This window comes from Enoplosus armatus, chromosome 9 (genome assembly GCF_043641665.1).
Source record: "Enoplosus armatus isolate fEnoArm2 chromosome 9, fEnoArm2.hap1, whole genome shotgun sequence".
Classification (NCBI taxonomy): domain Eukaryota; kingdom Metazoa; phylum Chordata; class Actinopteri; order Centrarchiformes; family Enoplosidae; genus Enoplosus; species Enoplosus armatus.
Window position 1 is genome coordinate 4,712,636 of NC_092188.1, and position 27,474 is coordinate 4,740,109.

Consider the following 27,474-nt stretch of genomic DNA (forward strand, 5'->3'; position numbering starts at 1 on the left):
TTATTACCTTCATTACTGTGGAAACCTTAGAATAGATCAACTTTATAGTTATTACACCCTAACACCACAACAGTACCATTCATTTCGCCCTTACATCAAAACAACGCCATTCAGCCCCAAAACTGTCCCTCATGCATCAATATTTCACATAAAAACCAAGGCCAGCACCCATGATAATAACCCTACGGTGTGCATGAACAGAACTATATTTACAGTTGAGTCAACACAGCCAGTGTGCTCCATCATGAGCTCGGAGCCCAACGGAACATAAGGTTATTAAGAGGGGGGCTTTGCCTTCAACCAAAACCACAAACACCATATCCATTCTGTTCCCTACAGGGGGCGTTAATGGCTCTTGAGGCAGATTGGGGACCGCTGGCGATCCGCTAAGCTGGTCAGAAACACATTGAGCCTGTGGTTTGGATATTAAACTTATGACCCGGGGCGCTACATCCTAGAGGTTCCACTGTAGGAAACAAAGGTAATGCTACACAACAACTCGCTCAGCGTGTTTTGAATATTGAAGTTCCTTTTGTGAGTGAAAAAAAAATGTTGTTTTCAAGATTGCGGTACAGGATGCCGTAACAGCGTTCAGGGTGGGGTTGACGTTAATATAATGCAGGTTTTAGGCCTTTGTGCCCAGAGGGCTTCTGAGGTGCACTAAGAGGTGGAGCTGCATTGCTGTGCCAGGTGTTCAATGTTGAATTGATTGATCCAGGTTTCATTACACCCATGAAATGAGTCTAAGATGTTTATGTTGGACGTGTCGTGTCATAGAAGTCATTGTTTTCGGTGAGATGTGGGTTAAAGTTCCGCTTGACGCAGCACTGCCATCTAGTGGCTGTCCAAGGCCTCATGTGCAGTGAAACAGACCTCGCAGGACTCCTATTAGTGTATACAGAAAATGAATGCCCAATAACTGTTATTCCTAATATCTGATCTATAATTTATCAAACAAAATTGATAAACATTTGCAGCCTCCAGCTTCTCCAATGTGATGATTTGCAGCTTTTCTCGATTTCATAGGTGAGTTTATTTGTGATGGCCTGGGAAACCAGCTGCATAATGTCGTCGGCGCTGGCGGTAGCTGTCTGAGAGGAATAACCCTGATGATGTCATAGTGATGTCATCAGGGTTATCTTGAGTGAGTCTTGAGACTGAGGTCAGATAACAACCTATGTTAAAAACTGGGGGCACAACGTTTGAAAGATGAGGGTACTTAACAGGTCTAATGGAAGATGTTATTGAGTTGCATTATGGGAAATGTAGGATCCAGCATTTCATAAGCTTTAACCATACTAAAAGGGATATCTCGCCTCTGCTGTTTTGATTTTTGGAATTTGAATTCCCCTTTAAGTAGAATAAAGTTATTAAAAATACATTTATTCCACGCTGTCTGACAGCATCACATATTTAATGTATCAGCTTGTTCCATCTCTTCATTGAGGCTAAATTATGTTTACACTGAGTGAAATATTTAAACCCAAGACTCTGAAGACTTTTTTTATGGCTGTACCATTTCATCAAGTGGAGATATTCCAGATGCTTTGTGTGTCATTTTACATGCATGTCCCTAAAATTCAGCCTGACATTTCTGGTATTTTTGGAAACTTTCAGATCTCCACTACAATTTAAAGTTAAGTTCTGTGAGTTTTAACTAAGTTTGTAACGTCTGTCACACCAGCGAGTCAGTCAGGTTTGTTGTTCGGACAAAATAAGCAGTTTAAAGACGACAACTTTCAGAATTTCATTTGTCTGTACTTTTTAGACCAAAACAAATGACGGATAGAGTTGTATTTTACATTGTTCACTTGAAATGAGCTCACTGCTCTCACAGCTGTTTTCCTTGTCAACCCTCCTCTTTCTGATATTAGCTTATCCGAGACCAACAAGTGCACTTGAGCAACAAACTCCAATAAGTACACTTTGAACTTAGATATGAGGTCAGCTTGAGTGTATTAATTACCACGACAGAGAGGCACTCTGTAGCTGTGTGTTAAAGACTATAATCACTTTGCCTTGACTTGCAAAATCTTCTGAAAACCATTACCACAGTGTTTGATAACGTCCTCGAGTTCCCTCCCCAACCCTCTGTGCACACTCTGTGTTAGCAGATTAACTACTCACCGATTAATTAACACAATTACCTCTGTGTGTGCCAATCGTTGTCTTATCAACCTTTGTCAGGCCTTAAACTATAAATTAATTAATATCCCCTCTCTTGTCATTTCCTAATTACCTCAGTTCCAGCAGGAATTCTGGGAAATGCCTGTGTCAGCGGCTCACGCTTATTATGACTTTGCTGTGATCTCATTGGTTCATTAGACAGGCTACGAAAACATGCTGCTCTCATGCTGATGAGGGGGTGACATGATGTAAAAAGTGGCTCTTCAGACGAGGGCTTGATTTGAAGGGGCACTCCTTAATCTTTCTGTTTTTCCTGCTGAAGGTGACACTCGACTTTGTTTAGAGAGCCGGATGTTTTGACAAATAACTGTCAGTTTATTGTAGACTGCTCTCCACTCTGATCTCAGTACTATTTGAGTTTGTTTGAGGAACTGACGCTATTCACATCAAGACCTTCAAGTTCTGCCAAATCATTAAAGAGACAGCAGCAATTCAAACAAGCTTTTTATTATTAGTCATCTTTGAGTTCATGGTATTGGAAACAGACTGGATCAAACTGTTCAGGTCTGCTTGATGTTCACCGGGCCGATCACTGTCAGTAAAAACAAACACAAGTTCATAAACAGCAATTAATGTTTGTCACAGAAATGTACTGTATGTACAGAATACATTTGAATCACTTCATATAGTCTTCCTGCGGACATCCTAACAAATAGACTAGAACTGCACGTCCCAGATTGAACATCTACATTTACATTAAAACTGGGCAAACTCTGTCTGCTGATGAAGATCATGCAATATGACTGAAAGCTCCAGAACAGCTACTAAAAGGACCCTGAGGTGAGACTGTTGTGTCAACTGCTGTTTTCAAGATTAAGTGAATTTTGAAGAATTACCGGGTGCAGTTTTCGCCATTGTTTCTTGAACATCACCTTTAGGGTTCTTAATAATGAAAATGAATAAAATCATTTTTTTATATTATTTAATATATTCATGTTTGGTATTTTCATTCTATATTCAGAAAGTGGGCTCTGATGGGACTAGGCAGATTTATAGGCTGCAGTCAAACCTGTAGTTCATTTTCTTTGATCTGAACCAGAATAAAAATAAAAAGTTCCCGTGTTGTATTTTTGGATTTGGTTCATTTAGATTCAAACGGCCCAATATAACAAATTCCGGCTCGAAAACAAAAGTCAGAAAGTAGTTTGGTTATTTGACTTCTAGGGGGTGACAGATTATGAATCCGTCCTCCTCTAGAGGTTAGAGATGTAGTGCACAAACAAATCTAATCCCGGTTTATGTAACTGTGATTAAACACTGCAGACTTGTCTGTGCTCTCTGATATACTTCACCTCTATAGTGTTTATCAGTTGAGCGCATACAGCAATGAACGGCTTAAAATTAAGTGTCAAGACGAGGTGGGTATTTCACAAAGCAGCATTAGCGAGTCCGCCAGGTAAATCTTGAAACGTGTTGTGAAATATCCTCTGAAATTTTATTATTAGCAAACACGACTGAATCATATATCTTAAACCTAATATTCAAGACATATTTTTACATCCAAATCCCTCGGATGTAGCGCAATCTGCGTCAGTGTTTCCTGCTAACACTGACTTGTGAAATATACCAGAGCATTTCCAAACACGAGGAACAGCTGGTGGTAAAGGTCTTCAAGTAGCCAAACCTCCGTCTTCATTGTCTGGGAACATCTGGAGAACATCTCATGTCATCATCAAAAAGTTAATGAGGAATCCTCAGGCACAGTAACTCCATTGGATGCGAGTTTGAAAGCACTAAAAACACCACCTCTGGTGCGTTTCTGGGTACAAACATTGCAACATCTGCATTGTCTAATGTCACTGCCTTGATGTGACTTTAAGTCAGACCTCCTCTTAGCAACTTTCATGCTTGCGTTTGAGGTCAGGATAAGAGTTTAGGGTTACAGTTTTTGCTGGCAGTACATCCAACACTTTCAGGCAATTTTGTTGTGGCTTGGTGCCACCCCGTCTGGAATAAAATTGTTCTCACTTGCTCAAATAAACCAAAATAAAGCCTTCCAGAGTCTATGAAAACCTTCTGTACCCTGTGTGGATGTGTCATTAACCACTCAGCTATTTCTGGGCTTTGGTTTTCATTATAGAACCCTCTGTCTTACCTGCTGAGGCTTGGCACAGCAGTGGAAGCGCACATCATTGAGGCTGGAGTCATCCAGGCCGTACTGGTATTCCTCCATCTTGGTCTCAATGCCACAGATTCCTCCATTGAGACACTCTTGGCTCCAGTGGCCGTACTCTCCCCAGTCCATGCCGGGCCCCTCCAGAGTCGGGTTGCTGCTGCAGCGGAACTTGATGTTGTTGACGGTCGTGTCGTCACCAAACAGACCCTGATGGGGCTCCACGCGAAGCTGGAAAGAGGTGAGCATGCCACTGGGGCAGTACTGGGGCTGGGACCAGTCGCCGAAGCTGGACAGGAGAGTAGGAAATACAGGGGGGGGGGGTCAGGAAAAGATCCAAGATGTGGGCTGGAAACACTGGAGGGACGTCAAGGCATTTCAACATCTGAACACCTAATTTGCAATCCTGGCAGTAGCTGCGCTTTCGTTTCCCCTCTGAACATGATGGTAAACTGCCAGTCTCCAGCTTCATGCTGATTTCAAAGTATCTTATTTATTTATCTAATTCTTATTTAACCTTTTTAGTGCAGCCAGGTTAGTCCCACTGAGCTCCAGGATCTCTTTCACAAGATAGATCTGGCCACAGCAACAAACAGCTGCATATTTAAAGACATCATTAAAAACATTTCAGCATAAGTGGCAGACATGTTCAAAGAGAGTGAATGAAAGTATTTCTGTTGATATGTTCATTACTGTCCAACACTAGATTCCTCCTGCTGAATACTGGCTCCCTAAAATAAAAGTCATTGTATTAACGGAGCCATATCGAAGCCAACACACTAACCCTACCAAATAAAATCCTCGTGTAGCAGAAACATACCACCGGCAGGTGTGGCAGGACAGTTTACCGAATGTCCATTTATTGCTACAAAAATATCTGGGTGACATTAGATGTCGTACATTTCAGAATTGCTCTTATTACCCTTATTGAACGGCCATTAAAACCAGTTATATTGTAAGTGTACCACTCTCTAATAAGACACCATTTATTGTAGTTACGTGTAACTAATGGCTTGTTTGTTGTTATTAGTTATTTACTAATACTTGATACATTCAGTTTTGGGTTGCCAGGTTGTGAAAGCTCCCCTTAATTGGTTAGACCATTTAGACGTATTTTTCTTTATTTATTTTACTGTTTATATCTTATTTTACAGTATTTGGGGTATTTTACTCAATTTTATTCTCTGTAATATTACTTGCTGGATCGTATATAATTCTATTGTTGTTTTTGTTGTTTACATTTAGTTTTTCCCACGTAAGGCTCTTTGTAAAAGGTGCGATATAAATAAAGTTTATAATCACTATCATTATTCTAGAAAAGGGTGACAGATAATTGGGACGAAAATCTATTTATTAACAACTTATTAACACAATTGCAGATAAGGATCAAAACTCCTTATTAATAACCCGTATAACTGCTGACTTAATTGCTCATTAGAAAGTGACAAACCCATGAGCATTTATTAAACCAACATTCATAACTGCATTATCACCAAAAAGACAGGATAAACACCTGTCAATGGGATTTATTACTGACATATAACTGATCTATAAAGCATTGATGAAACATTTCCGAATCATGAATAAAGCCTTTGGTTACAACTTTGTAAAGGGTGACTTACTAGCCGGTGTGGGACTCAACAGAGTACAGGAAGCTTCGGTTCCCGTCTTTGGCACAAATGAGGCGGATCCCATTCAGGGCAGTGTCATCCGCCCCGTACTGGTTAGACTCCACCTGAGGAAACACAGAACAGTTCCCAGAAGCAGCAACAGCTCTGGTCAAACCAGATAACTTCTTCTTGTTATCTCATTCTGGTGGAGCGGCTACTAAATCTGGTGTGAAAGTCCATAACAGGTTAAAGCGTAGATTGTTTTTGGGGTTTGTAGTCGATGCAGAGAAGTGAGGGTTAGTAAACACCAAGAGGCGCTTTTCTATTCTGAGTCCATCTCAGTGACTGATTGTCTGCATGCAGGTTAACACACACATAAAGGATTATGTTTCAAATGCTGCTTTCTCAGGAGTGTGAAGATTATGTTTGCATGTTTTTGGGAGCAAGTTTTAATCAGATATTTCCTCCTCTAAGCCACCTTAAAAGACAGGCTAGTGATTTCTTCATAACACATCTTCCATATAAGATGGGGACCAAATCCACGAGTTAAGAAGTTAGTCTTCTTTGTACACATTCCCTCTTTGTGCAAAACAGAGAGGGAATGTTTTATCACCAGATTAACTTTAACTCAGACAGTTGAAGCTTCATTAGCTTTGGCAGAACGTAATGCTTTTTATTTTGGCATAGATGGTGGTTTTTATTTCGTTTATTTATTATTATTTTATTCACTTGCGTTTTTTGATGTCTGAGAATGTAAAGGGTGTAAACTGTGTTGTTTGTGTGTGAATTTTGTCCCTGCATCTCTTACACTGAAATCACGTTAGCGAAGGATCACTTCCTGGTCAGTATACAGTGGAGGAACAATTAGAAAAACCAAAAAACATTTTAATGTACATTCAGGTACACTCAGGTTGTTCTGAAATGATGTGTCTTCATTTTCAGACTCTTTTAACTATGGAGAAAGGAAAGTGTATCGTAGTCATAACTACAAACAACAACAAACGGCCCTCATCATCTGCATCTTCTGTTTCTTGGCTTATCTTCAGGATAAGAACAACAGCCATCTGACTGGTATTTATACTGACGAGGACAGGCGTCCCAAATCAAGGCAATCAACTTGAGGCAGAATGAAAAGCCCATCACGTGTCCACGATACCAAGAAAAGAAGCACAAATCAAACAGGAACGTGACAAAAGTCAAAGAAATCTGACATTCAAGCCTGACAAAGAATTCACAAAACACAAATCTATATGTATCTACACAAATAATGCTTCAATTCAGTATTAAAGGTTCATTCATTCATTCTAATCTTACAAGTCACTGTGTGAAAGACACATTTACAATATCAAAAATGATGAGGCAAACGTTACAAAATAGGTATATAAAGAAGATATATATATATATATTTTTTTTTTTTTTCTTTCCTGGTCAGATGAAAAAACCGACCTTTACAAGTAGAAATAAAGTTCATAATTGAGTTCTTTTTTTTTGACATATGCCCATTGTGTGCATTTCTTTTTTACTAAATGGAGGACAGGATTCATCCATTCAGCCAGTGTACTTCACGAAAAGCAAAAATTAGAAAACTGAATAACATATAAAACAGTTAGGTAAGATTTTGTTTTTCTTTGCCTCGTCACAGCAGGTTTATTTTGATTAGAATAGCTGTAACACGTGAAGGAGTCAGTGTCTTTACCCTGATACTGAAGCCAACAGCAAAGAACTCGTCGGGACACATCTCGGGCCAGGTCCAGTTTCCAAACTTCTCTCCGTTGTTCACAGTGAGCAGAGATCTGTACTGTCTGCTGTTATAGGACACACCAGCTCGCTGCAAAAAGGCTTTCTCCTCACACAACACACCGGACAACACGGCCAGCAGGGCCACAGCGGTGAACAGACTTGCCATATTGACAGCAATGAGTCAGTGTTTCACTCTGAAATGCCAACTAACAAGTACCAGGGGTTCATGCTCAAAGCTCTTATAGCTTCACAGTCGATTCCAAAATAGACCACTCGTATCTGGACGAATCATTTACAGAGTCAGTGCGTGGGAATGAACAGCTGGTGATGGAAAAAGAAAAGCTTTTCTCACTGAAGTTCAGAGACACTGCAGGCGCTCACAAGGTGCAACTGGCAATTCATCTTCTACATTACAACATGCAGTGGATCTGACAGGAATTTAACATTTCTCCATCACCAACCAGCAGAAAACCCACAGGTCTGCACTGCCTTTACAAATGTAATCCACAGGATAAGGTTCAGCACCAACAGAACCTTCACAGTTATGAAGTCTGGTGATGGATTGTTGTAAGGATTGCTGTTGTCCGAGAATAATAATATGTATAGATTGAGAAGTGCAGAGCCAGTAAATAGGAGGTTAGTAGAAAAGATGGAAGCGGTTTATATGTGCTCAGACATCACACCTTATCACTGTTGTCGGATAAAAACTGAGAAAGCCCATTTTTACTGAGTTAAAGAAAACAGCCTTAGAGTCGGATAAGGGTGTCACTGATAAAGCTGTCTATTCACACACTCACAATCTACGCGCTTGTATATCTACACATGAACATGAAAATAATTAAAATGATCTCACTTTATCTAAATTTACAGGACAATACCTGGGACGGTAGGTTGACAAAACACAAACGGGGTGAATTTTAAAGTTTTAGCATCTTCTAGCATATTACATAACGGTACATGGCTGTGTAAGATTCATGGTGTAGTTATCCTCAATACATCAACATACAGTGTACCGACAGAGCCGTAGCAGGGCAGTAGGTCCTTGAGAGTTCGGGATCCGACACAACTGGAGGAGGAGTTTACATTTTACACTTGCGTACAAATTACACATGGTGGGTTTTTCATACTCAATATCAATGTCTTTAAACATGCTATAACAATTTTTTGGGGCAGCTTAGGGAAGCAGTAACAAGCTGTAAACATCAACATATTATCACCTTTTGAGTTGATGTGGCTAACTGGTTAGAAAACAGTTCCTTATTTACACAACCATTAGACACGGAGCAACGTTTTCATTCTTTTGGAGTCATGTTTCAGGCCAATATTCACTTTCATTTTAGTTCTGTTTTTGGTCTCTAAATTCTCTGCTGTTTGTCACTGAGCAGGTAGTGTACAGTTTGTTTATGTTTGCAGCTTCCTCTTGTGTCCAAAAATTAGTCTATGAAAACAGTAATCAAATCAAGTTTATTGATACAGCATGTTTAACAAAACAACCAGAGGACATATAGATCCAACATACACAGATGTGACATGTCATGTAAAGATGACGTCTTATTCCAAGGTGAGACAGTTATTGTAAGTGACAAAAAGATCATAACACAACAACAAGTTAGAACAATTTATGGTGCTTTTTTGACAGATATTATGTCCTTGGTGATGATAGAGGAGCTCCGCCATGTCAGAGGGACCAGGTCCTCAACAAAACAACAGCATGTCATCTTCCCGTGATGCCATTTATCTCCTCTCACTGCAGGTCACACACGGCAGCCAGCTTTAATACTTTATGTTGTAGCATAATCCAAGATGTCAGCAGAGCTTTATTAAGACTGCCTTCTTTTAAAAATCTCTATCATTCTGAAAGATGACATGGAGAAGTTTGTCCTTGTCTGGGTAATGGGCTGAACTCAAACCTGAAACATTGAAAAGAAAGTGTTATAAAAACCTGATGACCTGTTTTATTTCATAACTCAACTACACCAATTTTCACAGTCTGGTCTCTGTCACCATCTCTGACAAAACAATCAACAATGCACAAAAGAAGAGTGAGTGAGTTTCATAACACGGACACGGACGTCAAAACAAACCTCTGTTTCCACCAATAATAAACTGCTCCTCCAACAGCTGCAGCGAAACCCATAAAGAAGAAGATGATCCCCACAGCCATCTTCAGGTATTTAGCATCCAGTGCAAACGTGTCTAAGACAGAGAAATAATGTCAGATATGACATGTGTGGCATCTAAATCTCAACACTGTTTGAGCGTGTTTTCTCCTCCATACTAATCCTCACCCCAGTCCACCTCCAGGCTCTCTTTCAGGCTGACGTGGTCCACCCTGCAGCTCACCCTCTCCCCTCTTCTGGGTGTGAACTCCAGGTACGAGTGAAGCTGGAAGCTCCAGTCCCCGTCGGCCAGGACATCTGAAGACGACACATCGGTGGTGACCTCCACCCCGTCCCTCAGCCAGCTCACCCTCACTTCCTGAGGAAAAAAAACCCAAACGCTGCACTCTAGCATGGACCGCTCCCCGTAGTCAGCTGGCTTCTTCTGATGGACCTTGACAATCGGAGGCACTGGAGTGTAGAAATGATTAAAGCAATGAAATAGCTAAATGTTCAGCTGGACGTGGAGCCTGCTTCAAGGCAGTGTGCAGGAGAAAGAGAGAGAGTCACAGGCCAAACAGTTTCCTTCAAGCCATTTAATTAAAGACTGGGAAGAGAACAATTGTTTCCCTTTTCCAAAGAAGCAAATGAAACCAATGAAGCGGCACTGTTAGGTGTTTAACATCCTGCTTAAAGATCTTCAGCTTTTTCAAGAGTGGAAATCACAGAAACGTACCATGTCTATCCAGTGTGCTCCGTCTGAATAATCTTGCGTTGTATCTGCAAAGAGTCTCCACTTGACTTTTCCTTAAGACCATTTTCCAAACCTGACTGTTATAATGGTCTGCATTTTTCATGCCATATTCTCCAAAGCCAACATACTTCCCAACCCGAGAGTCATACATGGTACAAAGCTGCTTGTTGAATAAGTTTTTCACAAAGAAGACCACGTCCGTGATGTTGTCCCCATACTCACAGTCATATATCATCTGACATACATAGCCGCCTGCAACAGACAGAGAATGAAACTTTTTAGTCATACTAGCAGCATGGCTTTATTGATGGCAACGTCGGTCAGTCAGTCAGATTTTGGATGGATTGCCTTGAACGTTTTATGCTGCGCCATCATCAGCTGTACTTTAGTACTAATCAGCGAATGTTAGCATGCTAACAGGCTAAACTAAAATGGTGGACGTGGCAAACATTATACCTGCTTAGTATAAGCATGTTAGCATTTTCATTGTGAGCATGTTGGCATTTAGCTCGAAGCACCTCTGTACCGAAGTACATTCTCACATCACAGAGCCACTAGCATGACTGCAGACTACAACTACGCTTGGTTGAGAGACAACACTGGTTCCAACCTTCATTTGAACATACTATATTATTATTATTATTATTATATTATATTATTACTCTGTGAAGTTTTAACCATGACTAACCAATGAGACATGTCATATACAGTTCTGCTGTAATTATTGATGAAGCTTGTGTTTGTGAGACTCTCAGAGGTGTTAACTCAAAATGAGTTTTGAGGTGATAGTTTGTAATTCTGTTAAGTTAGTAACAACGTGACTGTAAATACATCCCAACAGCGACACTCAAGATCTGAGACTGGGACAAACACTCCTTCTTCCACCCTGCAGTGATTGGGGGAGTTACTTAATACTTCAACCTAACCTGCATTAGCAGAGACACACCATAACACAAATAAACCATGACATGTGACATGTAAAAGGGGAAGTTTCCTTCTTATCACATTACTTACATTAAGGGGTTTTACCCAACATGCACTATTCCTCTTGTCACATTTCTTTGTGTTTTATAACTGATGCATGGGCAGTTCAGGCAGCAACAACTGTACATCACAATTACAGAGGAGGATACACAGGTGCATCATATTAAGTTAAAACAATTGACTAATGTGTAAGGGTTAATACAGATCTGACATTCACCATTAGTCTATAACCTTTGCTAAATACCAGCCACTGTTGCCACAAGTGACAAGAACAGGATAGTGATGAAATGTAGTGAAACAGTAACATAATGACTGCATTCAGCAAACTGAATCAATCATGTCAGCGACGCCTATCTAACATTTACTAACATTAGCTATCATGAGCTACTGGTAAAGATTGCTTTTTATTGCTCATGAATCCAACTTTTTGTTTGTAAGAGGAAGAATGTATTTCACCTTTCAAAAAGTCTCATTTTCAAGGCAACATAGGGCAATTTACAAAGGTACAGATAGGCCAGCGAGTTGCTGATGGTCACTAACACATCAAAATTGTGTGACGTGGCAAGAGGTGAAGTCAGATGTCAGATGTATGCAGCAAAAAAGAAAAAAAAGCATCAGCAAATTAGAATTTTTGACTATTAGAAATAATTTAATAGTGTACGTAAATAAAGCAGGAATACATGAAGAAACCTACCTGATGGTGTAGTGCAGAGCAAAACAGCAGAGACTGCGAGTTTACACAGAAAATAAAGTCCAATCATCTCTTAAACGCTGAAAACTACAATAACATTAAGTTCATTACTTGCCGTATGCAAAAGCCATCCGACTCAATTGCGCTCCTAAAAACCTCTCAAGCTCAATAACAAACAAAAAAAAAAACTGTCCTGCTTTCTTGTGAAGTGAATGACGCAAATGTTTATGCAAGGGCAGTGCTGAGATGAACAGGTCTGTCAGGTTTTGCAATAGCTGGGGTTTTGTTGTCGTGATCAAAATGAGTTTTGTAGCCTCGTTCTTCTCTCTGTCCACGGTGTGAATTATTTCTTCACCACTGAATATGTACTTTTTTTGCAAAATCAAAGCTGCAGTATTTTCAGTGTTTGAGGTCTCAAATCCATCTCTCAGAGGCTCCACACACTTCTACAGTAAAATGTGGCAGCTATCTTATCAATCACTGTGAAAATAATTAGATTCAGGCCCGAGCCAAATAAACCCAGCAGAGAACAGAGGCAGTTTGGAGCATCGCCGTTCTGTGCCAGTGTTAAAACACAAGCAAGCAGACATGACAGACATTATTTACTGATCATTCACGTCAGGCAGTCAGTGCAGGACCAGCAATCTGCCCAGAAGCTTAGTCGGTGCTGTGATAATCGATGGTGACTTTGTGAGCGTGCCAGTGGGTTAATGAGCACACGAGCAAGAAAGTAAGAGAACAGTTCTCTTTTATTTGAATATGTCATTTGTCATGCAGTACAACATGCAGGAACAGACATTTTCAACTTCCCTTCAAGCGCTTTATTCGTAACATGACAAACACAGTAAGCTTCAAACTTGTTTCAGTGCTACAATGTGACAAAAACATGCGTAAAGCCTCTACATTGTCTTACACATCATGTGTTGAAGTATCTGTGTGATTCAAAGGATTAAGTCCACTGAGTACATTTGGGAATAGTAACTGGAGCCTAAATTAAGTCCCTTCTTAAAGGAATAGTTGTACATTTTGGGAAATTATTTGAGATAAAGAAGAACTGATACCACTCTGATGTTGGTATGTCCATGAAATTGAAGGCTACAGCTAGTAGCCTGAAAACAAAATCTGCACTTCTAAAGCTCACTAATGAACTCTTTATATCTTTTTCGCTGTTTGTGCCAGAATATTTCTTTCTACTTAGTGGGCTTTAGAGGCGCTGTTGGGCGGACTGATGGACAGAGCCAGGCCAGCTGTTTCCCGCTGTTTCCCAATCTTTGTGCTAAGCTAACTGTCTCCTAGCTGTATCCTTATATTTACAGCACAGACATGAGAGTGATATTAATCGTCTGCCAAAATGTCAAACTATTGCTTTAACTGATGTCTTTTTAGCTTAGATTTAGTGTAGTTGCAGAAATGGGGAGGGAAAACAGACAACATACAACATTGCAGGTGTGGAAAAAATACAAGTATGAGGGGGACAAAAGGAAATGTCACTCCAGCTCACTCCCAGAGGAAAAACACAAGGGAAAACAGATCACACATCTGACATCGAAATTCAGGTGTTTGTCTTGATGCGTGTTACGCCTGGCAGGACTTGTTGGCTTTCATGATGAACCAGAGTCCTGTGACAACTCCAATCAGCCCCAGGATCACACCGCAAACACACACTGCTGTCTCCACAACCTGCTGGTCTGTGTGTACTTCAGCCTCTGAGGAAAAACACACACACACACACACACACACACACACACAAATAGCATGAGAGTTTTACTGATGTGAGTTTGTGAAAGCTGATACCAGTCTTTACTAAAGCTACCTGTGGCCAACATTTTGTGCCAATACTATCCTGCCAAATACCACTTGCTGATGTTTAATATTTAACAAAAGTCCATCTATCACCTGAATGTCTGAAGGCCTACTTTCTACTACAAACGCACAATTATTCCTTTGTTAATTACAAGTGTAAAACTGTGGCTTTATTTTGTTTATTTAGCTGTAATGGCTATATCTGTTGGGAGTTGTAGATAGATAGATAGATAGATAGATAGATAGATGTATCAATACATATCTGTATGCCATATCAGCCAATACAAATGTCAGTACTGGCCGCAATGCATGGAAATTGGTTATTGAATATCTGTCGAATTTCAATATCGTATGTCCCTCTTCATTTTCTACACATTGTGGGTATATTTTACAAGTTTAACATCACCTCTTTGCTCTTCTGTTTCATCCCCTCTGTTGTCATATCATGACTGACCTACCCCAGAACTTGGTGAGAGGCACCTGCAGGCTGACGTGGCCCACGCTGCAGGAGTAGATGTCGCTCTCCTGCGGAGTGAAGTCCAGGTAGGACGAGATGCGGAAGCTGAAGTCGCTGTTGGAGTAGTACTGAGTCTGGCTGACCTCGCTCTGGTCCACGGGCTGCCCGTTCCTGGTCCAGGTGATGTCCACTACAGGCGGATGGAAGTCACTGACAAAGCAGATGAGGGTGTTGGGGACCCCGAGTTCCATCTCCTGCTTTGGGTAGATCATTGAGGTTGGACTGACTGCAGATGAAGGGATTGGATGTTTGACAAAGAAAGATAGAGTTACACTACATGAACATTTCATTCCAAAACCACAAGCACATTAATATACTGCTATAACTGTCGCCACAGAGTTGGAGGTGCAATATTGTCTGAAATAACGTTGTATGCTTTTGCATTAAGATGTCCCTTTGTTGGAAGTAAGGGACATCGCCCAAACCATGACAAACAGCCTCAGACAAAAGTACTTTTAGCTATATAGTGTAACTGTAAAAACCAACACATTACTGCAGTGTTTACACCCTTCACAGTTTTATACTTCTGGATGTTTTTAAAAGCCTCCCCAGAGCCATAATTCATCGGGAGTGGACAGACGACGATGCAAAAAAACAGTGTCTACTGGTACCATAAACATGCATAACAAATTTCTTGGCCACTTTGGGGCAGCGGAAACAACATTGTCATTCATTTGGAATCATGGTTTTGGCCACCTGGTGAATATAACCCCAATATTAACTCTCTTTTAGCTCTGGTCTCTTCCAACTCCTGAGGGGAATAGCTGGCTCTTTTGCTGCTAAATGCTCCACCAGCTAGTCGCTAACTGTGTCTGTCTGCTGTTTGGTGCTGAGCAGGTAGTGCGCAGTGGGCTTTCAGAGTTTTATCGCTGAAAACAGCGGCCTGCTGCAGCCAAAAACGACGCTGTGAGAGCAGTGAGAATGAAACAAAACAGCAAAGTTGCCAATGAGCTGAAAGTCTCTATAAAGCTCCATAAAGCCGAGAGGAGCTGCAGATTCAGGTGATAATTCTCTGTCACATTGTTATTGTAAAAATATCAATTAGCCACTTTAAAGGCATTGAAAAATATTCAATTCTATGTTCAACCTTGATAATGGGTCGAATGCTGTGGCTTTAATCGTCCCAAAACAAAAACATTTTTGAGATTTCTGCGACGAGGCAAAGAATTGAACTAATGAACTGAAATGATAGCTATGAAGAGATACAAGCACTTGCATCAGAGGGAGATTGCCACAGATAAACATACCTGTACTGTGACACGCAGGCTAATTAATGGAAACTCCCCAGTGCAGAGCTACACAATAAACAGTGACAGACGCTTAAACCTGCACTGACAATACATGCATGATTATACACCCAGAGAGGTTAATTGCACCTCACAGGGATTGTCCCTGCTGGTACCGGTTCTCCTCTTAAGCATACACACCAGAGCACCTCTCATTAACTATGGCTGCTTCCATTACACTCTAGTAGTTTCACTGACTTTTGTTCTTGGGATTAGTCTATAATCTAGTTTGAGTTTTGGAAAGATGAATCCAGCAGCGTGACTCCTGGCTGTTTACTGATGTTTCTTGTGTTCTTGTCATTTAACAGATTTTATTTGCAGCCTCAGAGCCTTAGACAAGGATCTTGTGACCATTCCTCAATCCTGGTTCAAGACTAAAGGAAGTGGTGGAAAGTAACTACGTACATTGATGCAATTATTATACTTAAGTATGACTTTGAGGTACTTTCCTTGAGTAGTTCTATTTTTTGTTACTTTTTACTTCACTACATTTGAGAGAGAACTATTGTACTTTTTATTACGCTATATTTATTTGACAGCTGTAGTTACAAGTTACTTTGTAAATTAATATTTTACATATAAACACACATGATTAGGTAAAGAGACATTTCCCCTCTAAACTTCTCACATGGTTTTATTGAAATAACTGTTTGAGGCCCAGAGAGGCCAAATTATCCTGTATTCTTTTTAAAAACAAAAGCAAAGAAATGTGTTTTATCTTCATCTCATGACCCATCGGATTTATCTTGGCCTGACCCCTAGATAGGGAACCACTGAGCTAAACTACCAACTGTACATAAAGTAGTTAAAACCAGCTCCACCTCGAGCAGTTACACCAGTAAACTGCTGTTTACAGATTGTTGCATCATCAGTATTAAAAGTCTAATCAATTACTTTAAGTACATTTAGCTGATAACACTTTTACCAAGAATGCAGGACTTTGACTTGTAATGGAGTATCTATACATTGTTGTATTGGTACTTTTACTTCTTCCACTGGCTAAGGTGACATTTCCGTCAGGACCCCACAGCTCTGAGGCTCACGGATTCAGTAACATCTTTAAGAGTACTCGTATTTTCAGTAAAAACTGTTTCAACTGCCTCACCTATGACCTCTGGAGGATTGTGTTCTCCCTTTATGGCACGTGGGATGTTGTACTGGCAGGTTCCCAAGGACACGTATGTGTCTTTGGCCAGTCCAGGATCAGGGGTCCACTGCTCCACAAACTCTGGCAGACGCGGGACTGCCTGATAGGTGAAAGGGTCAACGTAGAGGAGCTGATCGCCGTCAAATTCAATATCATACTGGCCGTCTCCCTTCATGTCCCTCTGACAGAAGGTCAAAAAGCGAAGCAAGTGTTTACCTGCAGTTTGATTGAAAAGATAAAAAACATGCAATGTGCAATCTAGTTGTTCAAACTTATTTTTGTGAGTAGATCTGGTGTCTGTGCTATGGAGCATTAACATCAAACATCTTCCAAACTGCCTCTAAAATGTTGGCTGTTTTTGGCTCCATCAGCCACACTGGCAGGTAACCAGACATGATGATTTCTATTGTAAAAATGAAGCTGGCATGCAAAATGCAGTAGTTAAATGGAAGAAAATAGTGACATTTTATAATGCAGAGGCAGACAAAAAAAAGTGTATTTTATAAAAATGGTACATAGCTGATCAAAATGTAATAACCACAGCATCCTCACTGTAGTAATGAACTTGCTTTTCTTCCTATTCTTCCTTTGCATATCTGAAAACAAAAACTCTTAACAATCATGAATAATGTACTTTTACAAAAACTAACCTTGACTGCATTTTGGAAGACAAACAACCAGCAGCACTGGGAACAGATTCATCGCCGTGTTGCATTTCAGGTTTCTCTGCCTGCAGCTCGTCCCTGCCAAACACCAAACTGACACTAATGGATTCATATGCCGAGATTACTTCCTCACAACACAAACCAATCAATGCTTGGAACTCAGTGACAACAACGTTTCCACCTTAAAATCTGCATTACATCTTCCTTCAGTGTTTTCAACATGAGTAACTGCTGCCACCTAGTGGAGGAAATTCATAACAAGTTGTACTTTTACATAAAATACGTAAGTTTACAGCTATTATCTTGTGTTTTTAAAGCTATAGAATGCTCTGTTCATTTTATGTCCCATCATACTTCAGTATATTGCAATTTAATATTTATTTGTACAGCAACCGAGTACTTGAAAGAACAAAAATCACAAAAATAAGGAGTAATTTGTGCTCCTGACTTCCATTAACGTGTCAGCTTTAAGACAATGTTTTCATCTGGATAAATCTAATTATTTTAACAGTTAAAACAAACTTAAAAGAGATAAAAAACAAAAAGGGAGCACATCTCCACATTTGATAAACTAGAACCACAGACTGTTAAGTATTTGTGCTCAATAAATTACTTAAACAATTAATTGATTATCAAAATTGTGTCAAACTGCTAGTCAATTGAGTTAATTGAAAATTAAAAAGAAAGACTTGAAAATATCCCACTCCCACTGATCCCAGACAGCCAGACAGAACTCAGAGTCTTTGTACAGAAGAGAATATTTTAATAAACACACTTGCCAAATCAAAAAGGTATGCTTCTGAGAGGCAACAACCTGCTTGACCAGAGGCAGCGGTGCTCATGTGAACGCTCTTCAGGAAACAACTTAGACAGTTAACTGGAATGAGAAATAACAGCATGTAAAAAAAAAAGGAAACAAGGTAACTGAAAAAAACAAAGACTGAACAGCAGAAATACAATAGTCTGTGCAACAGCAAATACAGTTTAAGTATATACAAGCATATATTCTTTCACTGAACATTCAACAACAGCTTCAACTATGCGTGACTATGAGGACTTTGTCTCTTTACGTCTAAATAAAGACCATCTTTAATCCTTATTTACTTGTAGCGTTATTCAGCTTCAGTTTTTTTCAATCAACACCGTTTGTTCCAGTAAGTGCCGAGCAGCCGCGAGATTTCTTTAAGAAACCGTCACTGAGTTTTCAAGTGCTACAGAAACAGTAAAGCAATACTTCACATGTTCAGATGAATGTGGGAGACTAGAAACCTGCACTATAACATTCAGCAGCCTGCGTTCAGCTCCTAAACAGACTTCAGTTACAGTTTGAAGTAATGAAGAGAAATGCTGAGAACATCAAGTAAGAACTGATTTCAAAATACTGAAGACAGTACTTCAATTAGTGTCACATTTATAAGACTAGTCCGTCTTAAAATGGCTGGTGGGCTTTAAGGAGAATAGTGCAGCCATCAAAATCAATACAAACTGAATGAGTATGTTACTTAATTGCAAACTTTGTAATTACAGTATTTTAAGCCATTTCCATACTGTACTATGGTGTGAACCCACTTTGTTTTCAAAAAAACAAAACCTACACGCTGTAAAACAGACTGCAGCATGAAGCTCAACGTCCAACTGAGCTTTAACTGCAAGAATAATGTGCGTCAACATAAAAGAGAAATGATCCAGAACTCAAACTTCAAATTTGGACCTGAAAGTGGCTGACACCAGAGGCTGAACATGAGAAGGAATCTTTGCGCTGCTTAACAGTTTTGTATTTTTTTTTTCTCCCCCCCCTAAACAATCTGGATGATTAAGGCTGAGTCTAAAGGTTGATCGAAAATGAAGCGCGGCAGAAGGCCAGATGTTAGAAAAGCAAGGCTTGTGACCAAAAAAAGGTTGCTGGTTCAAATTCCAGTAACGTCTGAGGAAATGTGGGTGAAGAAAACAAATAAATAAAAGACTCTTCCATTCCCTCACCACAGAGGACACAGCGTAAGGCCAGCCAAAGCAGATTTGGAGTAAGGCCCGTCTTTCCACATCCTTTTTTTTTTTTTATTACTCCGCTTCCCTCTTTGGGGGATCACCATAAAATTCTTCTTTATAAAAGAAACATAAATTTGTACAAGTATTTACAACAGGGAGGGAGGGGAAACCAAGGCATTTAGTGTTTTGGGTTCTACGATTATCCACAGAGAGGTTGTTTCACATCCCTCAGTCCCACATTCAAAACATTTTAGTCCACTTGGAGTGTTTTTCACTATCCAATATCTCAGCCGACTACCGTTTCAGGGCGTGTTGTGTCCTGGGCCAGCCCAGGTCCCTGAGTTATTAGTGTTTTCTCTCTGAGCCAGCGCTCAGGATCTCAACCAGAGTCTGAATCACTGGTGTCTGAGGATGAGGAGGAGGAGGAGGAGGAAGATGAGTCGGAGCTGGAGCTGCTTCCACTGAGGCGCGAGGGCTGGGTGTGAGTCTCCACAGCGCTGGGCTTCTCCACTGATGAGAGAACAATAAGTAGGAGTAAATACACGAAGAGTTTTACGGATACACCAGGTCGAGACGAGAAGGAGGAGAACTTTTAATGCAGCCGGTCCAATATCTTACGAAAGACAAACAATCAACAAATAGTTTACATCTAAATAGCAACATGGTCTGACTCATGAACACCCTGTTAATATTCTGCACACATCATCCCCTTCATTTTTTATTGCAATTTTTCCATTTCATATTTATGATTCTTGACTTTTGCTGTGCTTGTTTTTTCCTTCTCTCTTACTATGTTGCGAAACACCAAAACACCAAGGCAAATCCCTTGTATGTAAAAACCTACTTGGCATTAAACCTGATCCTGAGGTGCACGTCGTGGTGTGCATGGGAAGACGTGCACATGGAGAATGCGTGAGCTCACCTTTAGGTTTCGTAGGTTTCTTGACAGAATTGAGTTGCCCACTGACATCTTGCAGCCTCCTCTCCAGCTCCCGCCTCTTCTCCAGAGTCAGCTCCTCTTTAGACTTGCCAATGCTGCCTTTCTTTGCCGCTGCACATGAAAAGACGAGAAGGCTGTTACAGACCTGGGGTCCGTACGCTAATGCAGTTTGTGTTATGAGATGTTTTTATGGAGCGGAGACGTCGTGGAACATCAGGGCTATCTCACAGGGAATTCTGGAGGTAGCGAGGGCTAAAATTCAATCAAACATAAGTAATGGGATGTAACCGTGCGATACCTCGATGGCACACTGTACACCGTTCTATTCAGCTGAGACCAAAAGAGCTGTAACTTCGTTCTGCAGTTTGGCTTCCTGAGTAGCAGACATGGCTCTTCTTACCAAGCTGCTGCAAACATTCTTTGGTTTAGTGTTAGTGTAGCTAGTACAGTCAATAATGTGGGAAACGTTTCAAACATTCACACAAACTTCCATGACATGTCATTGATTAAATGCTTCATGCATCAAGCACCATGTTGCCATGCTGTACATACTAACTTAGCAAATTCATCATCACTGTATTGGCCTTAAGGATCTCATCCAGCAGTGTTTACTCAGGAGGAAAACTAGCTCTTCAGTCACTGAGACACATGGAGCGGGAGAGATGAATAAAACATGTGGGTACTGTGCCAAAGTCAAGTGCGTTAACTGGCTGAGAAAGCAACATTACAGGACTGTCAATTTGGTGCAACACTATGGTAACATTTTCATTTCTTCAGTAAATCAAGTGGAGGAAAATCTAAATTTGATATCAAAATGTAAATCAGCTCCTTTGCATATAACTTGGTTAAAAAGCAACCAGACCTGCCGTCATATCAGTCGCTGCACGTTTGTCTCGTCTGTTCTCATTTGATTGGCTCTCGTTTGTTTGTCAGATTGTGTCCCTTGTCCTTCGCTTATTATCTGCTCTGTGATGTTGTGATGTGATGTGATGTTTGCCCTGATTGACTGTTTTTGTTTTGTATTATTACTTGCATTTCCTCCTATGCCGTTCAGCTTTTCATCCTCTGTTCATGTTCATGTCTTCCACCTTCTGTCACAGTTTTACATGTTTGCTTTATTGTTGTTTTAATGGATAATTGAACATCTGGCCAAGAGTAAACTGTTGAAAATGACACTGGCATATTAACAATGGCGCTGATCAATGTGCATTCTACGTATAAAATATAAATACAAATACAAAAAAATAAAATATATCGGCTAAATGTTGACAGGTCTGGGTTCTGTTTAACCAACAGGCAGCTGAAACCCACCACAAACGTCATGTGTCAATCATCATTGACTCTCATTTGACATTTAAAAAGCAAAACAATATTACAAACTGGCTCACTGCTAAGTGCTAACCCTTACAAAGCTGCTTCGAGTTGCATTGTTGCTTGAGGGTGAGAAATGATGCAGCTAACAAATAGTGAACTTAATTTTAGCTGCAAAGGTCGGCACCTAAGTCAAGTGCTCCCCCCAAAAGAGAGCTGCATCACATGCTGATATTGATTAACTGGCCCGTAAAATACCAATAATGCTAATAACTTGTCAATGAGTGCAAAGCTACACACAAGACATGGACGGACGTTTCATTTACCTTGGTCAGCGTAGGGCTTACGGGGCTTCTTCCTCAGACAGGTCATGACGTAGCGCTCCAGCTCTTTCAGTGTCGAGGGCTTGAGTGTTTCAAAGTCGATCTCGATCTCTTCAGGGTTGGTGTCCCTCAGCGAAGGCTCCCTGGACTGAATGATGTGGACCACACGACCCAGCTTCTCCCCAGGGAGCTTGTTGATGTCGAGGCTCAGCTGGCGCTTCTCATCGTACGACATGGGCACGATCTCCTCCTCTTCCTCTGAGTCGTAGTGCGGCAGCATGGAAGGGGCCACCGGAGGGTAGAATGGCTTCTTTGTGGTCCTGCGGAAACAAGAGGAAGTGACGCAGTCGGGACAAAAGCTCATTATCATCAGCTGCGTGATATTCTGCATACGTGATTACAGATACAAGATTAGGATTATTTTACTGTATACTGGGAAGCTTTAAAAACTGAGATACAGTTTGATGGTAATTATTTTACTACTAACTTGCTGTTCTTGTTACTCTTCTTCCCCTGGGCTTTCTTGACCTGGGAGCCACCTGCTCTGGCAGACTTGGTTTTCAGTATCTTGCCGGGCATTTTCCATTCCTCAGAGCCAGCTCTGCTTCTGCCACCTCGACTTCGCTTCTCCAGCTTCTTCTTTTTCTTCTTCTCCTTTTTCTCCTTCTTCTCCTTCTTCTTCTTGGGCTTGACGATGGGGCCCTGGGAGAGGGCAGCCAGCTGCTCGTGCACGGCTCTGAGCTGTTTAGAAAATTACATTTAAGAAAATATGATGTTTGTGAAAACTGTTTTTGTTTCCACGTGAAGTTTGTCGTGATAAAGAGACTTACTTGTGTGCACACTTGGTCCTGTAACTCAGCCAGGCGGTGTGCTCGCTCTTCCTCGCTGTCGGAGTTGGGGCTGCTCTCACTCTCTTCACTCTCGCTGCTGGGCTCACTCTCAGAGGTGGAGGAAGACGAGGACGAGGAGGAGGAAGAAGAAGAGGACGAGGATGTTGGGTGGCCACTCATTGACATGGCTGTGTGATCCATATGTGGTTCATCTGGCATCTTGGCAAAACGGAACTCAAACACATCCTGAGGCACAAAAAAAAAGCCCAAATCAAAGAGTAAGAAAGAAATAAACAATTAACCTCACAGTCTGCTGCACTTTCATTTTGATTAGTTGAAAAGTAGAATAAGACAGCGAGGCTCACCTGCAGCTTCCGTGCCATGCCCACAACGTCATGGTCAGGTGGGTTGTACTTGTAGCAGTTGGAGAACATGAGTCTGACGTCACTAGCAAACTGTTGAGCATCCCTGTATTCACGACAGTCCATCTTCCTCTAATGAAGAGGTGGGGAAAGGACAATTTTAGTGCTCCAACCAGACTTTTTGGAAGTTTATTAAAATTTTAATCAGGTTTTTTTTTATATTTCTTAATAATTGATGATTTGCAAAATCTTACAGATGTTCAGCCCCATTGCTTGCTTCAGTGTTCGTCATCACAGCGTGTTACATTTTAAAAAAGTACATTCTAACATTAAGAGATCTGAAACAACATAACTTTACTACATAATCAGTAACACCGTACGAGCTATATTGTCTATTAATCTTTCTACAAGCTAAAAGCATATAAGAAGTCACCTTGATGGTGCTGAGGTCCATGGGACACTTAATGATATCGTGATAGTCATGAAGTCCCAGTGCAGCTGCGTCCACAGGTGTGTAGAAAGGCCAGGCGTACGCAGCATGTTTCTTTGACAACATGTCCTTCAGTAGCCCACTGCAGTACCTCAGCTGAGGGCTTAGTTTGCCCTTCCTCGAGGGCTGAGCCTGGACAGAATCAGGCAAGTCCTTCTTGGGGGGTTTAATGGGGCGGCCACTGCCCACTCTGCGTCCAGTGCCTGCCATCATTGGCTGGAGCAAGACAGGACCTCCAGGGCTCCTGACTAGGCCCATCCCAGGTGGGGTCTCCAAACTCATGCCCCCCATGGAGGAGATGGAGTGCATGGAAGTTTCATGGACTTGGCCCCCGTGGCCTCCTTTCCCCAAGCCCACCATGTGTGTTGCTCCTGACATGCCCACAGTCAAGCCCATGGTGGAGGGGGTGGTGGTGTCTGCCTTACGTTTGACACCTTTTTTCTAGAATGAAAAGGGAGTTTAGAAGTCACTGTGACACAATATTGTGGTTTTATTCCAATTGTAATTTAACACATTTTTTCTTGCAACAAAAATGCTGAAAATACAAAACATTTTGCAATGTTGCTTTGAATAAAGCACTCAAATCTGCCTACATGTTTCAGCAACCCCACCCCAGACATGTGTTGTTTGTAGAAGATATTCATCAAATAAGCTGCAACCCTCACTTACTGGTCTTATTTGTGATACATTTTTATGTGTGCAGCAATAGACGACCACTTCAGAAACTTCTGCACAAATGATGCTTATTATCATTATAGGTATTGTGTTTTTTGTCTATACCTTGGTTGTGGGCTGCGTAGGGGGCAGGCCCATGATGTTAGCTGGTGGCAGGCTTTTGGTCAGCACAGTCTGGGGAGAGTTGGCCAGCATGGACTCCCCAGTGTCGGAGGAAGACGGGGAGTAGGCTGACTGGGACACTGCTGGTACCTGCTGAGCCCTCGATGCTGAGAGACACAGTATGTTCAACTTTAGTAATAGAAATATAGAATGACTTGTGACAAAAGTTATGTCTGAATAGTTTGGAGGAAGCCTATTATCACTGGAGACATGCGCAGCTTTTTACGTGGCTTCCATTATGAATGCTACATTTCTGCAACAGGAAGACATTTTGTATAACTTCTGAGCTCATTAGTAAAGAAAATACCAGAAGCAGATGAGACTGAAAATATGTCCAATTTGCGTAGTCATAACAAAAGGTTTCTAGTGATTCTAGTAATAAACTAAAACAACAACGATATAAACAAATTCACAAACTCACCAGATTTGCGGCCTCTTCCCCTGCTGTTCTTGCTTCGAGGAGCTGGAGGAGGCAGTTCAACTTCCTCCTGGGGCATCAGGGCCACCTTTTGGAGAAAGATCTTCTCTAAGGACTGGGCCATCAGCACAATGTCATCCGTCGGCTAGCCAAGAAAACAATTTATGAAACACATTAGCATGCTGCAAAGAAGCCATAACAGTAAAAAAAAAATACTGTTAGTGGGACAGATTTCAATATATCAATATTATTAGTATTTTAATGATTAGCTGATTAATTCATGTGGCGACAGAAGAAAACATCAATACATTCAAATACCAAACATTTGTTTGACAACTGCAGAAATGCTCGCAACTTGTTCTGTGGTTTGTCATTTCCTCTGAGATTTTATAAATGAAATGAATAACAAAAGTAAAAAAAAATAGCAATAAATGAATGAAACTGATGGTGAAAATGATCTTTGGCGTCACCCCGAAATGATAAGACAGAATTAATGTTTTTGGGATTCTCTACCACTTCAACACTCTTGGTCAGGATTTAGACGTGCTGTCAAAGCTTGGTGGAAGATATAGTTGTTGATTTAAAAAAAAAAAAAAAAAGACAATCCCTGTAATCTGCTGCATGATCACTGTAAGCATCTCTGGTCTCCAGAGCAGTTGTCTGATATGTAAAAATGATTTGGTAATGGATCTACTCTAACTTTCCCAGAGGCAGCACCATGTTTCTCAACAGTTGAATGCTGTAGTCATTTGTTTGCTTGTCAATTTGACATTTTCACTTTCCCTCTCGCCTCACAAGTTATGCTTACAGTACATGCAGGTCAGCACATGTTCTGTGCATAGGATAGCAGAATATCCCTGACAAGTTTCTGTTTGCAAACTTTTAGATTAACTTTTCTCATGGGAAACACAGAAAAGGTTTAAAATTGCCCTCTCTCACAATATGAAGAAGATTCCTGGGACCTGGGCCTGGACAGTCAATAACTACAGCTTAGGTCAGTTAAAACAATAAACAAGGGTATGTTGGAAGTTGGAACAAATCTACATTTGGACATCTACCCCAACTGCCTTGAGCTTTATAGCGAGGACGGTCCACCTGACATTAAATGTAATCAGTAGCGTGGGGCCATCTCATTAAGGAAAGAGTAAGAGAGAAATGACAAAAACACGATGGATAAAGATCTGTTTTTTACCTTTTAACCTACCTTGTTGTAGATGTAGCAGTTGGTGAACATTGTGTTGAAGTCCTGTATGCACTCACTTGCACTGCGGTAGAAGTTGTTCTCCAGGCGCTTTTTGATGGTCCCCATGTCCATGGGTTGTTTGATAATTTTATGGTAATCCTGAAAAGACAGAGGAGTGACAGAAGAGTGAGACACACATGGAGATTTGATGAAACCATAACTTGGAGCATGTTGAAGACTGCAAATGAACAGAATTCCACCGAAGGAGCATCAAGAAGGGGATTTTTACTTCAACATTTGAGCCTAGGCATCACCATGAGTTGCAGAAACATAAATAGAACTCAACAAAATTAAAGTGAAAGTAAAAAGTGAAAGTCTAACTCACCGGTAAGTTAAGCCTGTAGGCGTCCACAGGCTCGTGGAAAGGCCAGGCAAAGTGATGCCTCCACAGAAACTTCATCAGGGTCCTCTGGAGAAACTGCAGCTGGTTGGTCATGCGGCCTGGCCGGCTGGGATCCTTCACTGGGGGCTGTGGTGGAATGGGAGGCCCCTGGGGCATCGTGTGCGGCAGAGACGGGCTCTCAAAGTCCTCGTACAACAAGGAGGGCTTGCGAATGCGTTTGCCCGAGCTGCTGTGTTGATCCATCATGCCACTGGACAACCCGACCAGAGAGCTGGAGGGGAGGAGACAGGAAGATTAAAAGATTCTGATGATAAATGAGAAAGAAGAACTGCAGGAACAGAAATGCTACCTCACAGTAATGTGGTGAGAATGAAAGTACAAACAACATATCACATATCACTATATGATAAAAGATTGATAAAAAAGAAGAACAATGAACCCATGCTCGTGAAGGAACCGGTACTTTTAAGTTGACTGTGTTGTATGACCTTTGATTGATCTGCTACCCTCTCCTATGCTCACATGGAAAATCTGCTAATGTCAAAAAGTGCAACATATACATGCTTCATTCACGCAACCTATGACCAGTGAAACTAGGGTTCTGCCCTTCCAGTCAGCTAACCGTCATCTAGGCAACTAAGTTTCTATCACAAGGCTGCTACTTTTAGCACAGACATGGGAACCGCCATCGCATGGGTCCTCACCAGCTACAAGACAAACATTCACTTATAGTAAGGCTGTATAATAAGACCCTAAAATCACATTTAACTCAACATAAATACAGGAAACAGCTAG

At 41.0% G+C, this 27,474-nt stretch overlaps 4 protein-coding genes across 4 annotated transcripts; all 4 read right to left on the reverse strand.

Moving 5' to 3' along the window:
* Positions 1 to 2,618: 2,618 nt before the first annotated feature.
* Positions 2,619 to 7,816, reverse strand: LOC139290581 (vitelline membrane outer layer protein 1 homolog). Its single transcript, XM_070912403.1, has 4 exons — positions 7,607 to 7,816; positions 5,923 to 6,035; positions 4,283 to 4,589; positions 2,619 to 2,719 (listed from the first exon to the last, which is right to left on the reverse strand). The coding sequence occupies exons 1-4, from the start codon at positions 7,814 to 7,816 to the stop codon at positions 2,717 to 2,719; spliced, it is 633 nt and encodes a 210-aa protein (XP_070768504.1). The 3' UTR covers positions 2,619 to 2,716.
* Positions 7,817 to 8,561: 745 nt separating this feature from the next.
* LOC139289652 (rano class II histocompatibility antigen, A beta chain-like) lies at positions 8,562 to 12,359 on the reverse strand. Its single transcript, XM_070911253.1, has 5 exons — positions 12,182 to 12,359; positions 10,486 to 10,755; positions 9,939 to 10,220; positions 9,735 to 9,846; positions 8,562 to 9,560 (listed from the first exon to the last, which is right to left on the reverse strand). The coding sequence occupies exons 1-5, from the start codon at positions 12,246 to 12,248 to the stop codon at positions 9,500 to 9,502; spliced, it is 792 nt and encodes a 263-aa protein (XP_070767354.1). The 5' UTR covers positions 12,249 to 12,359; the 3' UTR covers positions 8,562 to 9,499.
* Positions 12,360 to 12,909: 550 nt separating this feature from the next.
* On the reverse strand, positions 12,910 to 17,694 carry LOC139289653 (H-2 class II histocompatibility antigen, A-U alpha chain-like). Its single transcript, XM_070911254.1, has 4 exons — positions 17,582 to 17,694; positions 16,890 to 17,147; positions 14,440 to 14,724; positions 12,910 to 13,884 (listed from the first exon to the last, which is right to left on the reverse strand). Exons 1-4 carry the CDS (start codon positions 17,631 to 17,633, stop codon positions 13,754 to 13,756), a joined length of 726 nt encoding a protein of 241 aa, XP_070767355.1. The 5' UTR covers positions 17,634 to 17,694; the 3' UTR covers positions 12,910 to 13,753.
* Positions 17,695 to 19,841: 2,147 nt separating this feature from the next.
* brd2b (bromodomain containing 2b) lies at positions 19,842 to 26,816 on the reverse strand. Its single transcript, XM_070912453.1, has 11 exons — positions 26,662 to 26,816; positions 26,298 to 26,435; positions 25,097 to 25,238; positions 24,619 to 24,782; positions 23,782 to 24,279; positions 23,352 to 23,480; positions 22,987 to 23,232; positions 22,644 to 22,897; positions 22,160 to 22,476; positions 20,505 to 20,633; positions 19,842 to 20,092 (listed from the first exon to the last, which is right to left on the reverse strand). Exons 1-11 carry the CDS (start codon positions 26,770 to 26,772, stop codon positions 19,962 to 19,964), a joined length of 2,259 nt encoding a protein of 752 aa, XP_070768554.1. The 5' UTR covers positions 26,773 to 26,816; the 3' UTR covers positions 19,842 to 19,961.
* Positions 26,817 to 27,474: the final 658 nt, after the last annotated feature.